Genomic DNA, 27,722 nt, shown 5'->3' with positions numbered 1-27,722 from the left:
TTGTTACACTTCTAGTCCTGCATAGAAATGAATGGATACACTTAAGTTCTATCCTAAAGCTTCCTGGGATGCAGTGATATTAAGATCCTTTGATCGCTGCCAAATAGTAACCTGTTAATCTTTGAGTGTGCAATGCTGTCCTTCACTCTCTATTTTAGGTTCATTTAAAACTCTTGAAATGAAGGCATCAAAACCTGGCTGGTGGCTCCTAAACACGGAGGTCGGAGAAAACCAGGTAGCAGGGATGCAAACGCCATTTCTCATCATAGACAGAGGTATCAGCCAAGAGCCGCGGGACCCTTTAAGCAGGAGAGTCCTGTTGCTAGAATATTGCTGACCTTTAGACAGGAAACATTCAACTCGGAACTCTGATATGACAAAGGCACATTCTGTGGCACTAATGCTTTTGTTCTGGCCGTGGTCTGATTATACTGCAAACATCAGTCATCCAGGAAACTTAAACCAAATGGTTCGGCCCAAAGGCATTCCTCCCTGTTGGGGAACCAGCGTACAGCATCCTCCTTCATGATGTGTGACCCCCTGGAAAGTGCATGTAAGAAATCCTCCAGGCTCCTAGCACAGAGGAGGAAAAGATACGAGGAGCTCAGCAATCCCCAAGAGTCCCTGGACTCGGCATCCCAGGACTCAGGACAAATTTCCATCTGTCTGTCCGGCCGGCCAGCCAACATTGATCAAGCACCCGTTGAGTACCAAGCATGGTGTCAACATCCAGATAGTTCAGTGGTTGCATCCCCTTCGCTGGTATTCCTGTCCAGGGATGCAATCAGGATGTAAATAACCCTGAGGGATAGTACTTAATGCTATAAAGTGGTTTATTTTAAGATATAAGCAGATGGAAATTGGTTTAAAAACAAATTGCATTTCAGGATTTCAGTTATTTTCCGATAGGGTGTCACTATGTCTATTAAAGTACCAGTCTTGTTAGTGCACTTACCATTTTAGGGTCGGATGCATTTAAGTCAGGGCTATGCAAGGCAGGTAACAATATCTAATTACTGACCCACCACAAGTATAATCTCTAGCCATGGAGTTATGCGTTGTTAAATGTACTTTCTAACCAAACATTATTTCTTGTCCTGCTTTTTTTGCAGAATGTAAGATGCCACTGGGACTAAGCACAGGCCTCATAGCTGATACCCAGATCAAGGCGTCGGAGTTTGTGGGTAAGCAGCAGCAGTGTAGCCTGTGAGAGGCACCTCCGCCAGCTGTGCAGGATACAGCCTGCACAACCAGGCATGCCAGCCGGGCCTGGAGAATCTGGGCATTGCTCCTCTCCAGGCTTCCCTCCACCACAACATAGCACAGCAGCTCCATTTGGGGTGCTTCTTGGTACAGGAAGGAGCGCTGTGGCAAGAGCTAAAGCTGCTTGGCACCCTTATTGCCGACACCCCCTCTGGTGCAGGATGTTCCTAAAGAGTCTCTCCCAGGAAAGACCAAGAGCGTGGTCCCTCTCCATAGGCAGTCTGACCTCTCCGCAGAGTGGGCAAGAGGACGCAGCTTGCTCTCATGACCATGTGCCCTTTTCCAAGACTCTCCCCATTCACCCCCATTCTGACTTGGGTCACACATGATATTCCAGCCAGATTCACGGCGCCTCATCGGGCACGTGTTAGAGGCCCCATTAATAGGACCCTTTGCTGTGCCCACCACTCATCTATTCGAGAAACTGTGTTGATGCCCCACTGTGTGTCAGGAACTCCTCCTAACTGTCCTCACTGCTCAGAGCCCTTCCCAAGATCAAGGGGTCAATTGCAAGGACCGTGAGGCTCCCATAAATCCCTCCCTTGTCTTCCTGGTAGGCAGGCATACTCAGCAGCGGCCACAGTAATTTGCATAACTGAGAGGAGATAAACACGACCTGTATCCAGGAAAGGGGGTGGGTGGCAGGTGGCAGCTGACCAAGCACAGACCTGAAACCAAGCTTTTGTCATCCTGGGTTAAGTCATCCTGAGCGTGTTCCACCTGCCTGGTCTTCTAACTACACAGAAGGTCCTCCGGGATCTGGTTTTCCACTGGGACTGAACTCACTTGAGAAATTGCTAAGTGTGTGTGCTTTTTAATTCAGAATACATTTTTTCTTCCTTTGGATTTAGGTTACTGGGAGCCCAAATTAGCAAGATTAAACAATGGTGGATCATATAATGCATGGATGACAGAAAAAACTTCAGAATTTTACTCTAAACCTTGGATCCAGGTATTACATTAATCTGATAATATTTACTGCTATCTATATACATAAAAGCCTAATATGCAAATTATCCCCTCGGGAGTTCAACTGGGAAACCGACAGTTCGATTGCTCGTTATGACATGTTCTGACCACAACAGGGAGGTGCAGAATGAAGGAAGGCCCAGGCCAGCAGCCAGCAGCCAGGGAAGGAAGGCCCTGGCCAACAGCCAGAAGGCCCCGATCGGCCCTGATTGGCCCTGATCGCCAGCCAGGTCTAGGGACCCTACCCGTGCACAAATTTCATGCACTGGGCCTTTAGTTGTAATAGTAAAAGTGACACTGATTTAATAACTTCTTCTTGTTGCTTCTTTGCAATGTTGTTAGGGGAAATAGCAATTACTAGGTGCCAGGTAATATTCTAAATAGATAACATCCTTAAAATGAACCCTCTGAGATTGGTTCTAATAATATCCCATCTTCCAGATGAAAAAACTGAGACACAGAGGGGTTAACTAACTTCTCAGCGTCAAGCACAGCTTGTTAGTGGTTGAGCTGGGATTCAGGTCCTCTGTGCTCAAATACAGACTGCATTTTATTAGTTTTCTAAGTAAAACCTGAGGTGCTGGCTCTTTAGTTCTGAAGAAAGCTGGTTGGTTGCTCAATGAATCACGGTGGCGTGTGACTTGTGGACAAGGACAGTTCTGTTCAGTGGCTTTGCTATGTTGCAGGTGGACATGCAAAGGGAAGTCGTATTCACAGGCATCCAGTCCCAAGGTGCCAAACACTACCTGACGTCCTACTTCACCACCGAGTTCTGCGTGGCCTACAGCTCCGACCAGACCAACTGGCAGATTTTCAAAGGGAACAGCACAAGGAACGTGATGGTCAGTGTGCACATCTCTTTCAGAGTCTCCAGACTCACCTGATGGTCACTATAACTGTGACCATGACTCTTTGCTTTTGTAAAAATACTTTTCTAGGCATTGGAAACACGGAGGGCTTTCTAGGGCCTAATGAAGGAAAGTGGTAAAATGATGGGTCTGTATATTACAAATTAAAGGGATACGCCTGACTTCTGAAATTTCAAAACTCCACAAAACTTTTTAAAAATCACTTTATCGCCCTAACCGGTTTGGCTCAGTGGATAAAGTGTCGGCCTTCGGACTGAAGGGTCCTGGGTTCGATTCTGGCCAAGGGCATGTACCTTGGTTGTGGGCACATCCTCAGTAGGAGGTGTGTAGGAAGCAGCTGATCGATGTTTCTCTCTCATCGATGTTTCTAACTCTCTATCCCTCTCCCTTCCTCTCTGTAAAAAATCAATAAAATATTTTTTTAAAAAATCACTTTATCATCAAACGAAATACCCGGACTTTTCAGATTGGCAGATGGTGTACGGCAGCGTAGAGCATCTATCTGATCTGGTGCTTAAGGGGCTCATGTTAAAAATATGCTATCAAGAGTTCTGATGTTACTAATTTTTTTCCAATTTTCTATATTCTCCATGACTAACTTTCTATATTATCACTTAGCTATTTCTAGGATAGATAAGCAAAATCCTAAATGATGGCTCTTACTAATCAGTATCAGAGAGAGAACATAGATTTCAGTGAGAGTCTCTAGCTTAAAGAATTTTACATCTAGATTCATGAGAGATATTGGTATGTAGTAGTTTTATTTTTTCGTACTGTCTTTTCTGGTTTTGATATCAGAGTAATTCTAGCTTCACAAGCTAAATTGGGAAGCGTGCTCTTTTTTCCTATTTTGTGGAGAAGATTGTCTAGAATTCGTGTTAGTTCCTTAACCATTTGGCAGAATTCACCAGTGAAACCATGTGGGCCTGGAGATTTCTCTTCCAGAAGTTTTAAGATTATAAATTAAATTTCTTCAGCAGTTACGGGCTTTTCAAATTATCTGTTTTTTATTGGGTGAGTAGGAATAGTGTTTTTTCAATGAGTGGATCCATTTCTTCTAAGTTGCTAGATTCATGTCTGGAGTTGCTTGTCCGTCCCTTATCATCCTTCTGACGTCTGCAAGGTCAGCGGTGAGACTGCCTGCTCACGTCTGGTGCTGGTCATTTGCGTCTCTTCTCCTTCTGCTTTGTTGGTCTTGTTAGAGATTTGCCTTTTTTAACATCTTTTCAAAGAACTGGCTCTTTGCCTCATTACTCTTTCTACCATATTTCTCTTTTCTGTCTTGCTTACTTGGTTGCTTAGTCTGAGTCTACCTCTGTTTCAGCTGGATATCTCATGATGCTCTGGCAGGGGAAGCACATGGGGCACGGCCTCCTACTGCCTGGGGGTCCAGCCCAGGTTGCCCACCTGCCAGGGACTCCTCCTCTTTGCTGCTGGTGGGATGAGATGCTCTCCACGGACACTGCAGCGGTGGGAGCCTTGGTAGGAGCTGGCCCCCACCTGGCCTTCCGACACAGCCCAGTGAGGGCACAGAGGTGCCTCATCACAGTTTCACGCCCATGGAGGTCAAGGCTCCGCCCTTGGCCTTCGCTGCTGTTCGATGAGGAGAGGCCATAGTTGTTTCTGTGGAGCTGAGCTTGCCGGAGAGCAATGATTGTCTAAAAGAGCTCTGTCATGCTGGGCTGCCCTCTCTTGGTTCTGAGGCTAGAGAAAGCAGGGTCGTGCTGGGGCTGTTTCTGTCTGTGCTCATTGGTGTTTCCTGGTTGCTGGCTTCTTCTCTTCCAAGTCTGGGGTCTGTGGGGCCAAAAGGAACCCAGGGAGCCCATGACCATGTTGTTCCTAGGGTCCTAGAACTCTAGCCAGTCTGCCTTCTCTCCCCCTTCCAGAGCATTCTCATGGTTTTAGTTGTGCTTAACAGGAGGAATCGGGAAAAGTACATTTGTTCCATATTCCTAAAGTGGAAGCATCCTTCAATATGTTTTAAGACCATATTGATTTAGTTCTGGCCACATGAAAATTTAACATCATCATATTAAATGACACCAGCATTTTACTATAAAATCACTTTACAGAGAATTTTTGCATAACTAAACTTATCTCTTTTCCTCTAGTATTTTGATGGCAACTCCGATGCCTCTACAGTAAAAGAAAACCTGTTTGACCCACCGATTGTGGCAAGATACATTAGGGTCTATCCAACCAGATTCTACCACAGACCTGCCCTGCGCCTGGAGCTGCAAGGCTGCGAGATTAATGGTGAGGAACCGAGATGCGTGACTATCTTACCACCGCTCGGAGAGTCCAGGTCGGGAGGTGCGGGAGAAGGGGAAGGACTTTCAGTTCTCTTCAATCACGTAGGCTCCTGAAGCAATGTTCTGGGAAGCAGAGGTTCCACTCAGGCAAACGCTCATGGTGACTCAGCAGGACACAGGTTCTCCCGGGCAGGGGCGGGTGCCATCTCTGTGAGCAGCACCTGGATGGCATGGTCTCCGCCCTGACCCCCAGGGAGGGTCCCAGCTGAGAATGACCTCCCTCAGCCCATTTCCCAGAGAACTGAGATTCAAACTAGGCCTGGCTCTTCCCAAGTCCTCGAGGACACTCATGTAATAACGGCATCTGGCCACATTCCCGGCATGCGTCAGTATCCAGTGAGTGGTTTTGAAATCTACCTCTGCTTCCCAACTTCCTGAAACCTTGACCAGGCTCTGTGTTGTTTCACATCCTGTGTAGGTACCCAAGCCTCTTCTGTGTTAAGCTGCTATTTTTCAGGGAATGTAATGTGACCTGTGGTATAAATAGATGTAGGGGACCACATGTGGCCATAATAAAATTCTACGATGTAGGACAAAGATGTTTGAGAGTCATAATAACTATTCTCCCTCTCTGACTCTTCCAGTGGTGCTTTCCAAAAATCTTTCACTGTAAAACACATACAGAAAGTAATACCTGCCTTGGGCCTGGGGTAATAGAATAAAGTAGCTGGCCCAGGGCTTGGCTGATCCAGACCCGGCCTGGCTACTCACGACTAAGGGGAGGGAGAGCCCACTATATAAGCACCTGGAATTTGCTGTGGCAGCCTGCTGGGAAGCCACAGCACCTTCTCTCAGGGTGGAGGGAAGAGCCATGCTCATGGTAGAGAAGGTAGCCGAACCTTGGAACCAGTTTCTTATCCGAGCAGGCAATGTTACATACACTCTTGATATTCATGAGGGATGAGGGATGGGCATTGTGCCAGTGCCCAGGTAGCAGGGGCTTGTACCATCTCCAATGAAATACAGCTTTCGTACAGGCAGCCACACTCCTTGGAACAGCTCCATAAATCATTATTTTCCTCCCACGTGGTGTCTGATGTAAGCGGTAGTTTGATCAGCTCGTAGAGTCAAGCTGACTCCCTGAAATGGGACAGTCAGCTCTGTTCACCCACACGGTTGATTGTTGTGATGGTTGTTGTTGCTGGCACTCTGAGGAACAGTATTCCTTCCCTCCTCTGCGCACAAAATGGGGTACAGGGAGTGCTGGTGGTGCGTACTAATCCCATTACTTTTCTCTCAACAGGATGCTCCACCCCACTGGGTATGGAAAGTGGGAAGATAGAAGACGCGCAAATCACAGCTTCCTCGTTTAAAAAGTCCTGGTGGCGAGATTACTGGGAGCCCTCCCGTGCCCGCCTGAATGCCCAGGGCCGTGTGAATGCCTGGCAAGCCAAGGTGACTATCCCTGTTAACACAGTTCTCTCAGCTTCCAGGAGCAAACAAAGGAACATGGGGGGCCTGGGAAGCCAGACAGCACCCCCTGTTTCTGCAGGTTGTGATCCTGGGCCTGAAGACTAGCATGCCTGTCGACTTGCGAGCTTTCGCTCTAACGCTGACTCACAGAGAAGTTATCATCATCTTTGCAGTTCTTTGTCGAATCTTAATTTAGCCAGGGGTGGTCAAAGGCCAGGTAATAAATATTCTGGGCTTTGTGAGCCATACGTTTCCTGTCAAAACGACTCATCTCTCGTTGTAGCGGGAAAGCAACCATAAACATTATCATGGCTGAGTTCCAATAAAACTTTATTTACAAAAACAGGTGGTAGGTCAGATTTGGCCTTGGGCTGTAGTTTGCAAATCCTCTTTGAGACAACTTACATTAGCACTAAGTGATTTAGATTTCCAACATCTTCTCTTCTTTCCCCCACCATGCCCCATTTAGCAATATTTTTCATTTTCTTAGGAGTGCCATTAAAATTCTTTTGTTCCAATTTTTCTGAGAACTTTGTGACATTCCTTTAGACCAAGCATGTCAAACTCAAGGCCACATGCCTCGAGGTATGCGGCCCACCAGCTGCGGTTTGAAAAGCTTGCTTTAGACAATTGGCCGCATAGTAAAATGGGGCAAAACCAGGAAGTAAAACAGTGATCTAAGTTGGAGAAACAGCTTTTATATTGCCCCTGATATCACCCACAGAGTAATTCAGGTGACAGTTTTAGGGTAACTTAATAACTGACTCACTTTTATTGCACTCCTCAACTGACCTGAGACATCAGAATGACATCAGAAATGAGAACAAGCCCATCAACCAATTTAATCCAAGTTCCCTGTTTTCTCTCCTCCTAACCCTCCCTAAGGTGCCCACTGCAATTCCCTGGACTTGCTAGGGATTGCCACCTCCTGTCCTTAAATTAGGTCACCAGAGAGGCTAGTGGAGCGACTAGAAGACCGTGGGCCCTGTACAGATAGTTTTGGGAACCAGTATCTATGCCTTGAAACTCATGTCTGGACCTTCGGGAGGTCACCGGAATGTTAGAACAGCAAGCATCTGATCTGGATTTTTCCTTTCAAATCTCAACACAAAGGAGATGAAACAAATGCTTTTGTTTAGACTTCTTGTTCTCCTCAGAAATCCCGTTCTCCCCATAGGCAGCTCAGTGCTCCTTCCTCCAACCCAAACACCTCATTTTGCAATTCTGCAGAGGGGGGAACTGAGACCCAAAAAGATAAAATAATAAAGTTAATAATGTCACATTACATTTATGTAATTTTAAAAAATCATAAAAATAAGAGTAAAAGGTTAAGGAGAGAGAGGAAGAAAGGTGTTTCCCAGATGACACTTTAGACTTGTTCATGGTGCAACCTTGTCCCCCACCCTCCATGGTCCAGCCTTTTAAAAAAACTTTCTCCGAATACAATACGCTCTTAGTCTTTGTGAAATAATAAAGGCTCCAAAGAGGAAATGCTAATTTTAATTTTTAATGCTGTCATTTTAAATCTGGAATTCTAGGTCACAATTATTTGTTTCGCTTAAACTATTAGCATGAAATGGGTTTATAGGGTCTCTTTAGAGAGGATGAAAATCTAAGCGAGACATATATAGGCCTGCATGCAGCTGGAAGGGTCTCTACCCCTCTATGCCTAAAAAATAGTTATGCCTAGAAAACCCCTCTAGCTACCTATATTCTGCTTCACTAGTACCACCTTGGTTTGAAGACACTGCAATACCACCAAATGCCACTAAAGGGTATAACAGAATTAATAAAAATCATCCAATACAATACTTTTAATCCAATTAATTTTCTCTAAAGATATATAAGGTATATGACTATAAACATATGCATGTGTATCCATATGTGTATACGGGCATGCACATATGAGTGATGTTGAGACAAATATATCAATGTTCATTATTTCATTATTTTATATAGAACTGAATGAGACTATGGGGCTTGATAAATCTCCCAGAATTGAAAATTCATCTCAGATTACTCTAAAACTCAATCTGTCCTCTGATCCTCCTCCTCCACATGCATTGCACCAAGCATGTATCTAGGCATTTTATTTGGCCAGAGGTGGGACAATTACTGTGCGTATCAAGCCCTAGGTGTAGCTTTATCAGGTCTCTCAGTGTATTTGAAATACCCGAAAAGAAGAAATTGGACTATGTCTCTTATTGGACATTAACAACGGAAAGGAAAGTGGGCTTTTCTAAAATAAAGACAGGATACTATCCCATTCTTTCCCAGGTAACCCTTCAGTAATCAATAACATCATCATAGCATTTAAACCAACTTGCTTACCAGAATAACACTTAATTTATCGGGTGAATATTTTTCCCAAGTCAATTTAATTTACTTGTTTATTTAACAAATATTTGATGAACACCAACTGCGTGCCATGCTCTGTGATAAGTGCATAGAAACGAAACTCATCAGCCCCTGTCCTCAGGGACGAAGGGATACAAAGATGGACCCAGATCATGACTGCATATGTGTGAATGACTCCGGAAGAAGTTAGCATACGTGTTGTAGCAACAAACAGAACAGGGAAGGCTTCGAGGAGTCGTAAGGGATGAGACAGGAAAGAAACGCTTGGAGCTCTGGCATTTCTGAGTAACTTGGTCTAAAAAAAAGCAAAGGTTCTGGCATCTGTCTTACCCTTGTGTTCTCCTCATCTTCGCAGGCAAACAACAACAAGCAGTGGTTACAAATCGATCTGCTCAAAATCAAGAAGATAACTGCGATTGTTACGCAGGGTTGCAAGTCCCTCTCCTCTGAAATGTACGTGAGGAGCTACGCCGTCCACTACAGTGACCAGGGAGTGGAATGGAAGCCTTACAGGCAGAAATCCTCCATGGTGGACAAGGTACAGGGTGGTATCCGGGCAAAAAGGAAGCCGTTAGAAAACGGTGCTGTGATGAGAATGGTACCTTGCATTTGCAGATAGCTCTTTGCATTGGACAAATACATGCTGGCAGGTCCTCCCTGTAAACCCTAGCTCTGCAGGCAACTGGTCTTGGGACAGGGACCATGCACATTGCCTCCTGCTTTGACTGAGCCACCTGTGAAGCAGTGAGAACAAAGCTCCAGGGTCTGATGTGAAACATCCTTACCTCTGATCGAGAGAGATGGAGCTTGGGCTGCTGTTGACTTAAACACTTATTTCCCACACTCCTGGAGGCTGGGTCCCAATCAGGGTGCGGGCCCTGTCGGGTTCTGGTAAGAGCCTCTTCCTGTTATGTCCTCATGTGGCCTGCCCTGTTGAGTCCACGCAGAGCTCCCAGGTCTCCTCCCCCCTTCATTATGTGTATTAATTCCATTTAATTTATCCTAGTTACCTCCCAAAGGCCCCAACTCCTAATACTACCTCACTTATCTATAATAATAAAAGCATAATATGCTAATTAGACCAGATGTCCTTCCGGACCAAGCCAGGGCTGCAGCTGCCAAGGCTGCCAAGGCCTACTCTTGCACAAATTTCGTGCATCGGGCCTCTAGTTTTATATAAAGTATCAAAGTTTATATATGAATTTTGGGAGGACACAAACATGCAGTCCATAGAGGGGTCCAGAAACTCTACCACTGCATTAGCATTGCCTTGGATATGCTTGTTGTTCATGTCTGATCACACACCCATGGCCATAAGTAACCAGCCCCTGGGTTGGCTGTTTCTCTGACTTGGTTTGGTTTATTTCTCACTGTACCAGGATATCCTCCTGGCAGGATAAGCATCATTGTCAGAAACAAACCGTGGGTTAGCTTCTGCTGTGTGTGAATCATGGGGAACTTTCTGGGGATGCAAAAAACAAGCAAAAAAACACACCAAAAAACAAAACAAAACAAAACAAAAACAAAACGGAGCAGGGACACAGTTTTAGCTGAAACTATAGGGTATATCCAAAAAGGAGGACTATAGACGCATGGTTGCATTTTATTTTAAATATTGGTAAGAGCTAACCATGTATTGGTGCCACTATCTGTCACTTACTAGGTACTTGTTATATGTTTACAGACTTTTGTTAATTCTTACAACTTCCATAAGGTAAAATTTTATTATCCCCATTTTGCCAACGAGGAATCGAGAATCAGAAAACTTAAGTAACTGGCTCCAAGTCACTCAGCAGCAAAAGGCCTGAGGGCAGAGCTGGGCTTGTAGCTGCCCATACACCAATCAAATGTTTTCCCCTCCCCTACTTTAACTCAGATCACCAGGGAGGTAGAATTCCTAATGAGGCCTGTCTGGAGCAGGATTTCATTGAGGGTCATCTCTGTGTTAATGTTTGTGTTCTTGGATGCCTTCGGTTTGAACAAAAATAATTTTAAAATTAACTGTAAGATTTGTGTACTCATTATACTACCATTAAGGATTTTCTCATCTTTTGCTTTCAGATTTTTGAAGGAAATAGTAATATCAAAGGGCATGTGAAGAACTTTTTCAACCCTCCAATCATTTCCAGGTTTATCCGTATCATCCCGAAAACGTGGAATCAAAGTATTGCCCTTCGCCTGGAGCTCTTCGGCTGTGATATTTACTAGAATTGAATATTCAGAGAGACAGGAAGGACTCTTAAACATATCAAGCCACTTAGAGTGGGCAATGTATTTTATAGCTATGTTAAATTCTCTATTAGAGAATAAAATTTTATATGTGAAATTTTTATAATGTAACTCCTGGCTACCATTAATTGAGATGATAGCTGTTATTTTTGCATTAATTTGAATGTAAATGGGAAAATAACAAGAACCAACAAGAAAATGGCTTATCTTTCACAATGATTAAATATGCTCTATAAAGTAATATTCTATTCAAGTAGTTAACATGCTTCACCATAGTTCTTTTAAACCCTGAACATATTAATAAAAGAGATATTAATGTTTAAAACCATACCTCGGTAGCTGTCACTCCTACATTTTTCTTTAAAAAACATACACTATGGCCCACCTGGCGTGGCTCAATTGTTGAACATGGACCTATGAACCAGGAAGTCATGGCTCGATTCCCCATCAAGGGCACATGCCTGGGTTGTGGGCTTGATCCCCAGTGTGGGCGTGCAGGAGGCAGCCAATCAATGATTCTCTCTTGTCATTGATGTTTCTCTCTCTCCCTCCCTCTCCATTCTTCTCTGAAATCAATAAAAATATATTTTAAAACACACACACTGATTTAAGAGTAAAGGAAACAAATGAGAATTTTTAATGTTGACTTTTTGACAGTGGAGAGAAAAGCAATTTTATCGTGTGAACGAAGAAAGCTTCAAATGCCCTGTCCTACCCACAGGACAGTGGTGGTTCTGACCCCCCACAAGGAAAACTCAAGTAAGCATCTTCTCAGCAGCCCCGTTGGCCTATGAATCTGACCTGCTCTCCCTTGAGCTGATGGCACAATGCGGATGTTCAGCAATAGGGGTCATTAAACATAGAACTCGGAACTTTGGCTTCATTCCAGCTGACATTACGTGGCACTGTTTCAAACATAGGCTCACCTACGGGACAGCTGGTACCCACTGGCCCCGTGCAGCGATGCCAGTCAGTCCGGGCCCTGGCCAACTTAATGCTCTGGGGTCACTCTCTTGAAGATCTTAATAATTTTTTAACGATGAGTCCGACATTTGCAATTTGCAAGAGGTCCCTCTACTGTAGAAATGGGCGGCATCTGTTCTTACCTACCGAGGTATAATAGAGGCAAGGAAATCAGGCCGACTAGCAGGTAAGGGGAGAGACGAGAATGGAGCAGAGATCCAGCCTCATTGCCCACTGCATGAAGAGAAAGGGCCACGAAGTTTCAACCGCCTGCCTGGGGCCATGGCTAGTTCGAGTCAGAGGTGAAACTGGAAACAAGATGAGCAGACTCCCAATCTCTCCTTCAGTCTGGTTTCTGTTCCATAAAATGGAAATGATCATGATAACAATTATGATTCATCCTCCCCAGACAGGTTGACATGAATATGAATATGAATTATTAATTGATATGAAAATCACTTTGGAGATCAATAAAATGTTTGGGTTACATCTGATCTGTGTAGAAATGTTAAAACCGCTTTTATTTTGAAATAAAACCATGTATTTTTATTCCTCTCTTTGAAGTCATGTAGATGAAATTACAATTTGTGCCGTATCCTCCACTGACATAACATACTCCACTCTTTGTTATGTAATAACTGGTTGCTATGGGAAAGAAATTAGTGACTCACAGTGTCCTCACGACTTGGAAAAAGAAACAAACAGATACAACCTGAGCATTATTCATCCCTGGAAATGAGTCGGGAAAGAGAGGCTATGAGCGTATCATAGATACACAGGGTCAGAGGAAACACGGCATTAGTTCTCCGGGATTTTTTCAAGTTGTTAAGAGAAATGAAAAACTTGGTGACACTTTTTTGAGTAACTGAATAGTCACTATCTTTTGAGTTCAGAACCATTTGGGCAAACTCAACAAAGCACTATGGTGGGCATTGTGGGGGAGAAAATGAAACAAATAAAACACACCACTCTGGCTCTTCAAACACTTGTTACCTAGTTGGTTGGATAGAGAATACAAGCTTAGGAAGCAAACACAGACTGTAGGAAGATTTCACCCTGAGGAGTCAGTGGTAAAAATTCAATCAAAGGAGTAACCCCGGGAGGATGGAGTCAGCCTGTGGAAACTTTTGGAAAAGGTGATTTGACCCAAACCTTGAAGACATTGGGCATATATTAAGGTGATGTTGGCAGAACCCCAAAGAACCGGACTGCGATAAAGGTCAATGAAGACCAGAGAAGTAGAAGAGCTTTATACTTAGATTCAGGTCCCTGTAAGCTTTCCCTGACATACCTACCCCTTCTCCCCACTCCCTTGGTACACAATCTGACACTGTGGAGGAGGTACCCACCTATATCCCTCCACCTCCCACCCCCACACCATGCCCATAAGTCCAGTCTATTTGCAAAGTCAAAAGAAATAAAAACAACAGCTACCTGGAAGGACCCGGGGATCCGACGGTGAGGTAAGAGAAACATACAGATACAAAACGTGTCCCTAATCTGCAAACTGTGAATGACAGACGGTGGAGACCAGGCTGAATGTGAGATATATTGATAATGTGATGGTTGCACACTGGCTCGCTCAGATTGAGAGGACCGGACATGCTGCTCAGAGGGAATGGAGCAGGGAGAAAGCGGGTAAAAGTGTGTCCCGTGTGGGAAACTGGCTAATTGAGATAAGAGAGTCACACGGGTATATCTGGTTAATGACAAGTTGTTAGAGTGCTGATGTGATCATTCTATTTTGTTGTGTTTTCCCACTTGCCCACATTTGAGCCACCTCAAATTCATCTGCACGTTCATATTTTACATTTAGGGGCAGCTTCTCAATGTCTCAAGAATGATGTACGGATACTTTCATACATTCACCTGCTTTTTTTGGCAAGGAATTTGGTAATGGTTTTACCTGTCCTATTGATCTCAACTGCCTCGAGCAGCTGTTCCTCCTTGTTGACTGAGAGGCTTTCGGGAAGTCTGGAATCTGGCAATGATTCCACAGATGTGACAGGTGGTGTAAAACTTTCATTTTCTGAGGAGACAGTGACAAAAGCTACATTTCTATGTGGTGCTTAGAATAGTCCTTGGCACAGAGTAAGTGCTGTATAGGTACTGATTATTACTAATGTTAACATGATTAATAACAACAATGGTATAAATAGGCATACTATAAAATCAATATAACGGCATTCATTATTATGAACAATTGTTATTCATTTCTGCTGTATTCAACACCTTGTGTTACACCACTCATACTTTTTTAAATTGTGGTAAAATATACATAACAAAAATGGTTGAAATGGCAAGTTTTACCAGTGTACAGCTCGGTGGTGTTAGGCACATTGACACTGATGTGCAATCATCATTAATTTTTTTAGATATTTGTATTGATTTCAGAGAGGAAGGACGAGGGAGAGAGATAGAAACATCAATGATGCGAGAGAATCATTGATCAGCTGCCTCCTGCACGCCCCCTACTGGGGATCGAGCCCACAACCCAGGCATGTGCCCTTGACTGGAATCGAACCCAGGACCCTTCAGTCCGCAGGCCAACGCTCTATCCACTGAGCCGAACCAGCTGGGGCCATCATCACTGCTTTTTATAGCCGCTCTATTTTCTACCTGCAACTCCATGCTTTTCCCTCTAGGTGGAGAGTCTGATTGAACTGCACACCCAGCCAGAGTTCGGAGCTTTTCACACTGAGGTCAGGCTTTAATTATCCAGGCTAAACAAAGAATTGCACAGTTGCATTGACTTTCTTCAGTGGGTTTAACTAACCTAATTATGTTTTCTCTGAGGTAGAGGCTGGAAATTTTTTAACAGTAGATGCAGACATTAACATTATATCCTGAGTCCACAGTCTTAGAATGTGATCCAGAAATTATTGTAAATTATCCACAGACAGATTAGATAATGTAAAAACAGTATTAGGTAGAAATTTACTCAACGAGAAAATTTAATTGTTTTCCAATTGGTTTAAGGAGGCTTAAACAGGGAGAAGTAGTCCCAGCCGGTATTGCTCAGTGGTTGAGCATCAACCTATGAACCAGATAGGAGGTCATGGTTTGATTGCTGGTCAGGGCACATTCCCAGGTTGCAGGCTCGATCCCCAGTGTAGGCCTGTAGGAGGCAGCTGATCAAGGATTCTCTCTCATCACTGATGTTTCTATCTCGCTCTAGCTCTCCCTCTTCCCTTCCTCTCTGAAATCAATAAAAACAAACAAACAAACAAACAAAAACAGAGTAGATAAGTTGCTAAAGTTTAAATGGGAAAGAATGGTCAGCATGCTAGATTGTAGTACTGTCTAGATTCACACGTAGACTGTGAAGATGGGACTTTTCTGCAATGCACCATATAGGTCTTTAAAAATTTCTAGCTGGTGATAAGAGCATGGTTTGATATAGTCAGGTTATTACAAAGAATCTCCTCTGCCCTCTTAGCAGCTAACATTCTAAGCAAAGGTTCTCCTACTTCTTCAGGTGGCAAAGTAATTAGAATGCACCATGCTCTTAGCAAAACATTAACACATCACAATTATATATATACTAGAGTCCCGGTGCACAAAATTCGTGCATGTGGTGGGTGGGACCCTCAGCCCGGCCTGCACCGTCTCCAATCCAGGACCCCTTAGGGGATGTCAGACTGCCTCTCGCAATCTGGGACCGCTGCTCCTAACTGCTCATCTGCCTGCCTGCCTAATTGCCCCAATCCCTCTGCCTGCCTGCCTGATCACACCCAACTGCTCCCCTACAGGCCTGATTGCTGGCCTGATCACCCCTAGCTGCTTCTGCCTCACCCTGCACCTGGACCCAGGATTCCCTCCTCCAGCCAGTCGCAGGCACCCAGGAACCAGGTTTACCACCCTCTGGCTGGCCGCAGCACCTGGGACCTGGGCCGGCTTCGCCTGGGCTGGCCACAGCCACAGGGAACCATGGCGGGCAGCTTTGCCTGGGCCGCAGCGGCAGTCGCTGGCACCTGGGACCACAGGGTGTGTGGCTTGTCCCTCTCCCAGGCCACAGCCTGGCTAGTCCCCATTCCTCTCTCCCCAGTGTTGAGTGTCTAAGCAGTTACGATGTGATAGCATGAGGGTGTGACAATGTGAGAGTGTGATGACCATTTGCATATTGGCTCTTTATTATTTAGGATATATCTATATATAGCTATATATATAAAAGTCTAAGTGACTGAACAACTGATCAGTCAACTGGCCGCTATGATGCACACTGACCACCAGGGGGCAGATGCTCAATGCAGGAGCTGCCCCCTGGTGGTCAGTGCACTCCCATAGCCAACCTCCCGTGGGTCCTCCCCCCACCGGCTGGCCCTGATCAGCCCCCATCATCAGCTAGGCTGAGGGACCCCACCTGTGCATGAATTCATGCACCAGGCCTCTAGCTATATCTATATCTATATCTATATCTATATCTATATCTATATCTATATCTATATCTATCATCTATATCTATATGGATAGATAGATATATAGACAAATCTATATATTTGTCTCATCTTATTCCCTCAAAAGATTTAAGGTTGCTTAAAAGAAAACATAAATACTACTAGATAACATATGTTAGAAGTAGGAGAGAAAGCAGTGAGAGAGCTAGGCACATACACAAGGAAGCAAGAAAGAAGATGACATGATTGTGCCAGTCACCTTGCTATGGGCTTGGGTTTAGCAGGAAGTGGTGTTTTTTAATAGCAGATGCAAAAAGAAAAAGCATATTAGTTATACAATAGCATGTCCCCAAAAATACATTCAAAAGAGGCACATTTCTTGAAACTGAAATTAAAAATAAATCCCTCCCAGGAGTCCACAAAAGGGGCCACTATGCAGTGCAGAGTGTCTGAGCAAGAGCAGGTTCAAAAATGCTGTTTCCTGCGCATCTCAGGCTTCTCATCTAAGCGCAGCTCAATAACAACAAGGCCTGGGAGGCCATGCTGTGTGGTCCAAGTGCGTGGCTCTCCGCTGGTCTGCCTTAAGCCAAAGGCAAATTTTATAGTTTCTAAAGGAAAATCGTTTTTCTTCAGACAACAGCTCATATCATAACTATTTTCTCTATGTCCTAATTTTGATAGCCATTCCATACCAGTGAGCTCAAGATTGTCTACTTTGCAAAGCATAACAACTGAATTTGTGCAACGGTGTTACGCTCTTACACCAGATTCCATTAAGGAAGGTCAATGGGGAAAAGAGGAGACATATGTACTACTATTTGTATTACTTTAAACAATAAAATAAAATTTAAAAAGAAAGAATAATTTGTAGTAAAGCCAAATGTTTCAGAACAGTTAATGGGAGAATGTGGAGAGCGGCCACAGCGTTTGGACAGGTTCGAGCCTGGGACTAATGAGAGGGTACAATCCTCTCGTGGCAAAGCCACGTGCAACTCCCAGCACAATTATAGCCAAAGGCTATAGTTGTAAGCTTGACCTTACGGTCCGAACCTGTGGTCCCACGTGGCTAAGTGATACAGGCTGCGGGAGGTGTAGCAAGTAAACAAAGCTTGATCAGGTGCATGTAATTGAGTAGATTTGAAACCCACGAGAATGTTGTAAACATCTTGACCAAGCCCTTATTTTGCCTCGTGGAATCTGGCTATAAAATAAAGACTCAGCTTGCAGGCCATGGCACTGCCTCTCCATCAGAGAGAGCAGCATCCCACCTAGACCCAGCTTTATTCTCTTGTCTGTCTTTTCTAAATCCTTCTTCACATCCCACCTAGACCCAGCTTTATACTCTTGTCTGTCTTTTCTAAATCCTTCTTCACCCCTTCTCAGGTTCACCCATGGCCATGCCAGCTCGGCACAGGAGAAAAAAAATGTAAATTGAGAAAATCATTTCCATTCACCTAATTTTTGCCTGTAATTATAGAGTAAAACAACATTCTATTTTGGTAATAGAAGACCATAATCCGACTCTCAGAAGAATATTCATATGAAACACATCAACACCAAACATTGTGCATACAGACATATTTTGATTCTTATTTATAACTAGAGGCACCGTGCACAAATTCATGCACAGGTGGGGTTTGGCCCCAGCTGCCCTGATCAGGGCTGATTGGGCTGGGCTGGCCGGGGGCAGGGGCCTCAGGCAGTTGGCCCACCGGCCCCACCCCCTGGTCAAAATCCCAGCCAACTCCCAGTCGAAAGGACAATTTGCATATTAGCCCTTTATTATGTAGGATTTATTTCATTGTGTAAAGATTAATCATTTCAAATCATCCTCTTTCCTAAAAATGAATATAGTATGTTTGGTATCTTTCAATTCAGTTAAACAAATATTCATCATTATTCATTTATAGCAAAAGAAGTCTATGTATTGTGGAGAAGTGCCTGGCAAATGAAGAGTCCTCAAGGAATAATAGACTTATCTACAAATATCTACGTATTAAGGCCTGGTTTAAGCAATTACATATTAATTTCTTCTTAACAGTTAGCTCCTTAATATTTTATGGTTTGTCATCATGTTAACTCTCAGTACAATAGACTCTAAACAAATAGTTTCCTCAGAATTTGAAATCATTTGGACTCTAGCCTGGATTTTGAAACACAAATAATGCTATAAGCTCCATGGACAAGGTGTTTGCTTTAAGAAGATGGCATTTATCAAGATTAAAGCTTTGCCAATAAAACCAGGTTTATATTTAACTACATCTCCCCATTCTTCTCTCCATCACACACCCTTTTCCCTAACACTTTACTTACTGTACTTTGTTAATACTCACAAGATGCACGTTTTTTTCTCTCTTTTTCTTATTAAGAGAATTTCTTTAAAAGTATTGTGTTTTGTGTTTTTTTTATTACCTACAAGACACATCTTAGCCCCCTTTTAAGTGCTGGCCTACTTAAACCTAAAACCATGCTTTAAAAAACACCCTTTCTACTGATCTGCTGATGGGCACTTGGGCTGTTTCCAAATCTTAGCTATTGTAAATAGCACTGCTATGAATATAGGGATTCATCTATTTCTGATGGGTGTTGCGGGTTTCTTAGAATATAGTCCTAGAAGTAGAATTGCTGGTCAAATGGGAGTTCCATTTTTAATTTTTTGAGAAAACTCCATACTGTTTTCCACAGTGGCTGCACCAGTCTGCATTCCCACCAGCAGTGCACTAGGGTTCCCTTTCCTCCACATCCTTGCCAGCACTTGTCATTTGTTGATTTGTTGATGACAGCCATTCTGACAGCTGTGAGGTGGTACCTCATTGTTGTTTTAATTTTCATCTTTCTGATGATTAGTGATGTTGAGCACTTTTTCATAAGTCTCTTGGCCCTTTATATGTCCTCTTTGAAAAAATGTCTATTTACGTCCTCTGCCCATTTTTTGATTGGATTGTTTGTCTTCCTTTTGTTGAGTTGTATGAGTACTTTATGTATTTTGGAAATTAACCCCTTATCAGATGTATCATTGGCAAATATGTTCTCGCGTAGAGTGGCTCCCTTTTTGTTTTGTTGATGGTTTCTTTTGCTGTGGAGAGGCTTTTTATTTTGATGTAGTCCCGTTTGTTCATTTTCCCCTTAGTTTCCGTTGCCCTAGGAGCTGTATCAATAAACATATTGCTATGAGAGATGTCTGAGATTCTGCTGCCTGTGGTTTCTTCTAAGATTTTTCTGATTTCATGACTTACATTTAAGTCTTTTATCCATTTTGAGTTTATTCTTGTGTATGGTGTAAGTTGGTGGTCTAGTTTCATTTTTTTGCATGTAGCTGTCCAATTTTCCCAACACCATTTATTGAAGAGACTGTCTTTACTCCTTTACTCCATTGTATGCTTTGCCTCCTTTGTCAAATATTAACTGAGTGTAATGGCTTGGGTCAATTTCTGGGTTCTCTCTTCTCTTCCACTGATCTGTATCCTGTGATACATTTATACATGGAATACTATGAGGCTGTAAAAAGAAGGATCTCTTGCAACAGCATGGAGGGACCTGGAGAGCATTATGCTAAGCAAAGTAAGCCAGTCAGAAAAATATAAGTATCACATGATCTCACTTATACATGGAATCTAATGAATAAAATAAACTGATGAAGAAAATAGAACCAGGAACAGACTGTCGAATCTCAGAGAGAAGGCGGGAGTGGGGGGAGAGGGGAGAGGTTAACCTGGGAACTTATCTATATATATATAAAATATAAAAGACTAATATGCTAAGTGTCCGACTGTCCAGGTAATGATGTCACGTAGCAACACATGGCTTCCTCTCCCTAGCAACTAGCCTCCTTGCAGTTTCTTCAGCCCAGGAACACTACTTGCTTTATAGCCAGGTGAAATCCTATTTTCTTTTCATTAGCCGGAAAATGGAGACTTAGAAAGTTTAGAAACTTGACCCAGCTGAAAAGAAGTAAGAAATGGTGAACCTTGAAAATGACTTTAGGTTTTCTCACTGTGCAGAATATAGTCAAACACTGCTGCAGTTAAATATTTTACCCTTTTTTCTCCCTGCATGATCTACAATAATAATCGGCTTTGTGTTGGTATTTACTGCTGTGTTGCTGACAATTACCTGAAAGAGAAGTTGGGGTGCTTCATTGGGCTGTAAAAAGTTTAGCTAAATCAGAAAGCAGGTCTAATTAAGAAAGTTTATTCTATATCTATAAAAGGCTAAGTTGACTTGCACATGCACGGATACATATAAAACTCTTGCTGGCGCCAATTGCATGTGTGTGTTTCCATCTGTCATTATCGATCATGAATTTGATTATTTGATTGACACTTCTATTATAGAGAAAGGGTGAATAGCAATATTAAAATATTTCTTCTAATTAATTTCCTTTCAGTGTGCACAAATCATGCACTGGGCCACTAGTATGCATATATGCATAGCCCATGGAAACAGACAATAGTGTGGTGAAGGCCTGGGAGGGGCGGGTGCAAGTTGGAGGGGGTCAATGGAAAAAAATCAAAGGTAACGTCTGTAATACTTTCAACAATAAAGATAAATTTTTAAAAAATAAACAGTATAGAAATGTATAAAGTAAAAGATAAAAAATAAAGTGTATTATCTGTTCTTTCCCTAAAAAAAAAACTAAATTAAATAAACAACCTTTTTAATGATTTGCTGAAGTTTTTTTAAGCTAAATTTGTATAAATGTGGATGGATGTTAAATTTGATGCAGGAGTGCCAGGCTTCCGGTTGGTTTCCTAAATCCTCCTTCTACCCCTTGCTTTTCTCTCCCTGACCTTCAGTCTGCCTCAGCCTTTGGACTGTCAAAGATCTGTTAGTAAACATTAGCAGCATTTCCTTTCTCCTCTGTCTTTTTTATTTTCTCTTTCCTTTTTCCAGATAAAACGACCTTTTTGTCACATCTCTTTCTCCTTTGTCTCTCTATGGAAGCTTGGATTCCATTTCATTTCACCGTCAGTCGTGAGCTAATATCTCCTCAGTCAGTCCTGTATTGATTGCTTATAAAGTGCCAGACACTGTACTAGGTACTGAAGAGAACAAGACAAACCCCTCCTCTCATGGCGTTTACTGCATGTTGAGAGACACATACAGTAAACAATAAGAACAACACGTTAGATGTCAGACAATGTGCTGAGGCAAAAATATATCTGAGGAAGGAGCATGGTGTTTGTGGGTGGGAGCAGGTCAATACTGTTAAATGGCATGGCCAGGGAAGGCCCTGGAGTGGAAAGTGACATTTAAGCAAAGACTAGGACAGTGACGGCGAACCTTTTGAGCTCGGCGTGTCAGCATTTTGAAAAACCCTAACTTAACTCTGGTGCCGTGTCACATATAGAAATTTTTTGATATTTGCAACCATAGCAAAACAAAGACTTATATTTTTTATGTTTATTTTATATATTTAAATGCCATTTAACAAAGAAAAATCAACCAAAAAAATGAGTACGCGTGTCATAGGTTCGCCATCACTGGACTAGGAGGACGAGAGGCAGTAAATGGCACAGGTGTATGGGAGAAGGAATTAGCAGGCAGAAAGAACGGCAAGTGCTAACACCTGTAAAAGCACACAGGGGTGATCCAGGAAGAGCAAGCAGACCAGCAGCTGAAACCCACTGAGCAGGGGTGGTGGTGGAGGGAGCTGGGAGGGTGAGGTGGTGAGAAGCAGTGGGTGGGGGAGGGCAGTGAGCCCTTGGCAAGCCCTGGGACTTGTTTCCTCAATGAGATGGGGAGTTGCTGAAGAGTTTTGGACAGAAAAGTGATGTGTGAGTTATGCTTTAAATGGATCTTTCCAGCTGCTGGATTGAGGACAGACGGTAGGAGAGCATGGATAGTCACAGGCAGACCGCTGCAGATAGCCAGATATGTGGATGGTGGTAGCAATAAAGGTGGTGGGTTTCTGGATGTACTTAAACCAACGAAATTTACTGCTGGATTGGGCAGTGTTCAACACCACAGCTGTATGCCCAAACAATGGGGAATCCTCCCCAGAGAAGGGTGGGCAGTGTTTTTTGACAGCCCTGCATTAAGGTTCCTGTCTTTGTGTGCTGATCGGTTGTTAACTGATCACTTTGCACTCCGCTGGACTTCAGCTGTCAATGCCTGTGAGTGTGACCCGAACCTTGTCATCTCTCAGAGCAGGTCCACCTGTTAAACCCAGCCGGCCAGAAAGTCCTGTGGCTCTCATAACCTCACCCGCCCACGGAGGCCTGCTGTTATCTCAAACCCATTGTCTCCCGCCTCCGGCTCCCTCCCGGCTTCCCTCCCACAGGTCATCCTTGCAAACTCGCAGAATACTCTGGTCTCTGACCTTCTGTCCCTCACCCAAGCCCTGAGAAACCCTCAGCCGTGGCTTCTCAGTGGCACAGCCAGGCTGTGGCCCAGAGGCAGGCGGGCTGAGCTGGGCGGTCTCCATGCACATGCCAGTCACTCCCACAGAAGCTAGTTTTGACTTTCATACTCTATGGCAGAACCTGTCCCCTCCCTGTTAACCTTTTTCCCAGCACATTCCTAAGCTCCTAGCACGCAGGAGAAGTAGATAAGATCAAGGAATACTTTCAGTGTTACTCACACTCCTACCCAGAGCCTGTGCACCCACATTTCTATCCACCGGCCCTTCCTAGGGTCCCAGGAGCTCCCCACCTCAGAGGCCTGTTTCAAAAACCCCTGAATCTCATCCTGTACTTATACAAGCGTATATATTTGAAGTATTCACTTAAATTGGGTGAGTTTTACTGGATGAAAATTATACCTCAATAAAATTAAGATTTATTTAAAAAACACACCTGAATCTCTCCTGTTCTGAACACTCCAGCCTCTGACAAAACAAATTAAAGCTCCATTTGAAAGTGTAATCTGCACTTGCTACCTGCACAAACATTAACGAGTTCCTACAATGACCCCTGGTAGGTTCTCCCCTAAGTGGGAAGCTGACCCACTATGGTACTTAGAAAATAATAGAACTTATTTTTTAGATCAATTCTGTGCCAGGCACTATGCATGGCATTTGTCATATCTAAGTTTATGTAATTCTCCCAACTCCCCTAAGAAGTAGTTATTATTATCTACATTTTACTTGGAAAGACTGAGCCTTAGAAGGGGTTAGTACCTTGCCCAAGGCTTCCAAAGGGGACAGTGGGGGGCAGGGCCCTGAACTCAGGTCTGTCTAATGCCCCTCACCACTAAGTCTTCATTTAGGCCAGGTAATGAGGTTGCAGGTAGTGTAAATATGGAGAGAGAACAGATCAGAACAATCAGCTGCTCACAAGTTTTATGCATTTCTCTAGGCTGTGTGAAGGCCCTGTCCTCATTGTCCTCATTCCTGAGGGCACACCGGAGTGCTGCCAAACAAACTACCCCTCCCCAGAATCATTAAGGCACAGAGTCCTTAGTGGACCACTAGACACAGAACCCTGAATCTGTAGGTCCTCTCTTATATTTCAAAGGAGAAAGAGCTTTTGCACTGGAACATAGGGAGAGAGCTAGACAAGGTAAAGCTAGAACTACAAAATGATACGAGTTACAGGTGAAAGCATGTATGAATTGTTCTTCTTAAAGGAAATTCATATTCTAACACAGATTGTCAATGTAGGTGCATTAGCCTCATACTGGAAGAAGACGCCATCTAGGGCTTTCATAGCTAGAGAGGAGAAGTCAATGTCCGGCTTCAAAGCTTCCAAGGACAGGCTGACTCTCTTGTTGGGGACTAATGCAGCTGGTGACTTCAAGGTGAAGAGAGTGCTCATTTACCATTCCCCAAATCCTGGGGCCCTAAGAATTATGTTAAATCTACTCAGCCTAAATGGAACAACAAAGCTGGGATGAGAACACATCTGTTTATAACATGGTTTACTGAATATTTGAATCCTACCACTGAGATCCACTGCTCAGAAAAAAAGATTCATTTCAAAATATTGACAATGTACCTAGTCTCCCAAAAGCTCTGAAGAAGATGTACAACAAGATTTTTTTAAAATATATTTTTATTGATTTCAGAGAGGAAGGAAGAGGTAGAGAGAGATAGAAACATCCATGATGAGAGAGAATCATGGATCGGCTGCCTCCTGCAAGTCCCCCACTGGGGATAGAGTCCACAACCCGGGCATGTGCTCTTGACTGGAATTGAACCCGGGACCCTTCAGTTCGCAGGCTGACTCTCTATCCACTGAGCCAAACTGGCTAGGGCTGTACAACAAGATCAATGCTGTTTTCATGCCTATTAACACAACATCCATTCTGCAGCCCATGATCACAGAGCAATTTCAACTTTCAAATTTTATTATTTAAGAAATACACTTCATAAGGCTTTACCTGCCATAGCTAGTAATTCCGCTGATGGATTGGGGCAAACCTGCTCCTGGTGAAGGTGCTGTGGAGATTACTGCAATGACAGCAAAGGATTTAGAATATGACATAAACTTAGCTGGTAAAGGCGCAGCAGGGTCTGAGAGGATTGACCCCAATATTGAAAGAAGTTCTACTGTGGGTATAATGCTATCCGACAGCATCACATGGTACAGAGAAATTGTGAAAGGAAGAGTCAATTGATGCAGCAAACTTCATTATCTTATTTTAAGAAATTGCCACAGCCACCCAACCTTCAGCAAGTACCATCCTGATCAGTCAGCAGCCACCACCATGAAGGCAAGACCCTCCACCAGCAAAAATATTATGACTCACTGAAGTCAGATGATGGTTAGCGGGGTTTTTTTTGTTTGTTTGTTTGTTTTTTCAAAATTTGGTATATTTGGTATACTTTATAATTAGAGGAGCATTTAGTAAAATTACAGTCTTTTTGGTTTCACTTTAGAAAGACTCTTAAAGAAACCAGGATAGTTTTTAGTTTTTATTTATTTATTTACTTATTGCTTTTTTTATTGCTTAAAGTATTACAAAGAGTATTACATATGTCTCCTTTTTTTTCTCCCCTTGACCTTCCCTGGCCTCCCCTACTCCCCAGTGTCTTGTGTCCATTGGTTATGCTTATATGCATGCATACAAGTCCTTCGGTTGATCTCTTACCCCCTCCGCCCCCCCACCCCCACCCCCGGTTAGCAGTTTTTAGCAATAAAATATATAAGGTGTAGACTTTGTTTTTTGGACATAATACTACTACACACTTAATATACTAAATTAAGTGTAAACATAACTTTTATATGCACTAGGAAACCAAAAATTCATGTGACTCACTTTACTGCAATATTCACATTTTTTGCAGTGGTCTGGAACTAAACCCACAATACCCCCAAGGTATGCCTGGACTTGTTAATACACAGTAAAAAAAGAAGAAAAAAAAGCATGAAAGAAGGTTGAAAGTATACTAGTAACTCATGAGGTCTGGGAAATGTGTCCAACACATGTCCAACAAATGTTTATTGAACCACTTTTATACTGAAAGCACCAGCGTCAACTCAGGGGATACAAAGATAAAGATGACATTCTGTTTCTGAACATAAAAGCCCACAGGGGGTGGGAGAGAAGTCATGTGTACAACCACCCGGAATTATTTACCAGGACGATGTGACAAGGGCCGAGCAGAAGCACAGGACCCTTGAGTAGTCATGTCCCCCAGTGCCTGAATATCTCACCAAGAGCTGACACCGTCCTCGGTATTATAAGGAGTCCATCCAAGATGCCTCACCCTAGAATGGGGAGGAGATGAAAGGTGAACATCTGAGTGGGAACTTGGGGGTGTGAGGGCCTGCCCAGGAGGTTCTGAGTCAGAACTCGGATTAAGGGCTGGGAAGAGCATTTCCTTACTCTCTCCTATCTGTTTTGAACCCTTAATTTTCCATTGGAAAGTATTTTAAAAGAGCTCACCAAGCCACGTGGAGAATACATAACTGAATGAGAGGTGAGAAAACAAGCACATGATTGTGTCTGTATCTGTTGATACACTGTTGAGAGGGAGGTGGGGGGTGACACAGCAGAAACATTTGAATACATAGGGCCTGACTGTGGCTGTGGGAATCTCAGGAAGCACTTGATCTACTCCTTGGTCGGTCACGTGGCCACAGATGAATATTAGATGAGAGCAATCAGCATGCCCTTTAGTTCATTCAGGATTGCCTAACTTATGACTCATTCACAAGTGGTTGTGCCTGCCGTTTTGGGAGGCTGCCACAAGAGGCCACAAGCTTTTTATAAAATAGGTCTTAGAACATTTCTCTACAAAGTGCTATGCATTCTTTAAAAAAAGACAAAGTATATCAGAGAGCAAATAATTTCACCCCCTGACTCAGCCACATAGTCCAGTCAGTTCTGGCCTCAGATGAGTGGTTGGCCTGACATGAGCAGGCTCTTCAGCTGAGTCACAGCCAGGACTTCCCGCACTGCTGCCTCATGAGTGACTGCTCCCTGTGTGCCCCTGGCGAGCTCCAGGATCCCTGGGAACTTCTAAAGGACGCACCCTGAGCCCTGGGCCACACTAGCCTAGTTCTCAGAGAAGCACCCTGCGGCAGAGCTGAGAGCCAGCACAGTGCTGGCAGGTTTGTGGCCCCTGGTTAAGCCCTTCTCAGCTGCACTATTGCTTAAACCCCACTGGAGGGGCTTCCCCACACCTCCCCTCTTCCCATACATCTGGTGAGAGCCCAGCTGCTGGCAGGTTGAGGAAAGCAAATGGGGTTTGAGGCCTAGGTCCAGGCTCTGCCAGGTGTTACACTGTCGTCACACCCTCAGCATGCAAGGTCATTGGTGTTGAGAGATAACGCATTCCTCCCCCAGACTGAATTTATCTTTGACACTTGGGGACAATCTCCCAGCTGAGTCCATTGAGGGACCTTCTTAGCTGGAAAGGCTTAGAGATCATCTAGTCCCAACTCCCATGTTAGAGGAAATTGAGTGCTAGTTGCAGCCATTTATCCAAAGTCACACCTCCTGCTTGCTTGTAAAAACAACCAGAGCTAGAGCTTAGGGCTCCTTATCCAATGCTCTTGTCT

General features: G+C 43.6%; 1 protein-coding gene across 1 annotated transcript in view; it reads left to right on the top strand.

Moving 5' to 3' along the window:
• F5 (coagulation factor V) overlaps positions 1-11,743 on the top strand; it is a 61,012-nt gene extending 49,269 nt beyond the window's left edge. The window contains exons 19-26 of the mRNA XM_006099613.3: positions 127-275; positions 1,113-1,184; positions 2,115-2,215; positions 2,919-3,074; positions 5,213-5,357; positions 6,657-6,808; positions 9,540-9,722; positions 11,246-11,743. Of these exons, the coding sequence (XP_006099675.1) occupies positions 127-275; positions 1,113-1,184; positions 2,115-2,215; positions 2,919-3,074; positions 5,213-5,357; positions 6,657-6,808; positions 9,540-9,722; positions 11,246-11,392 (1,105 nt within the window). The 3' untranslated portion in view covers positions 11,393-11,743. The remainder of the gene's footprint in view (positions 1-126; positions 276-1,112; positions 1,185-2,114; positions 2,216-2,918; positions 3,075-5,212; positions 5,358-6,656; positions 6,809-9,539; positions 9,723-11,245) is intronic.
• The last annotated feature ends 15,979 nt before the right edge of the window (positions 11,744-27,722 follow it).

This window comes from Myotis lucifugus, unplaced genomic scaffold, assembly GCF_000147115.1.
Source record: "Myotis lucifugus unplaced genomic scaffold, Myoluc2.0 scaffold_279, whole genome shotgun sequence".
NCBI classification, from domain to species: domain Eukaryota; kingdom Metazoa; phylum Chordata; class Mammalia; order Chiroptera; family Vespertilionidae; genus Myotis; species Myotis lucifugus.
Note: the sequence above shows the minus strand (reverse complement) of the source record. Positions and strands in the feature narration are given on the sequence as shown.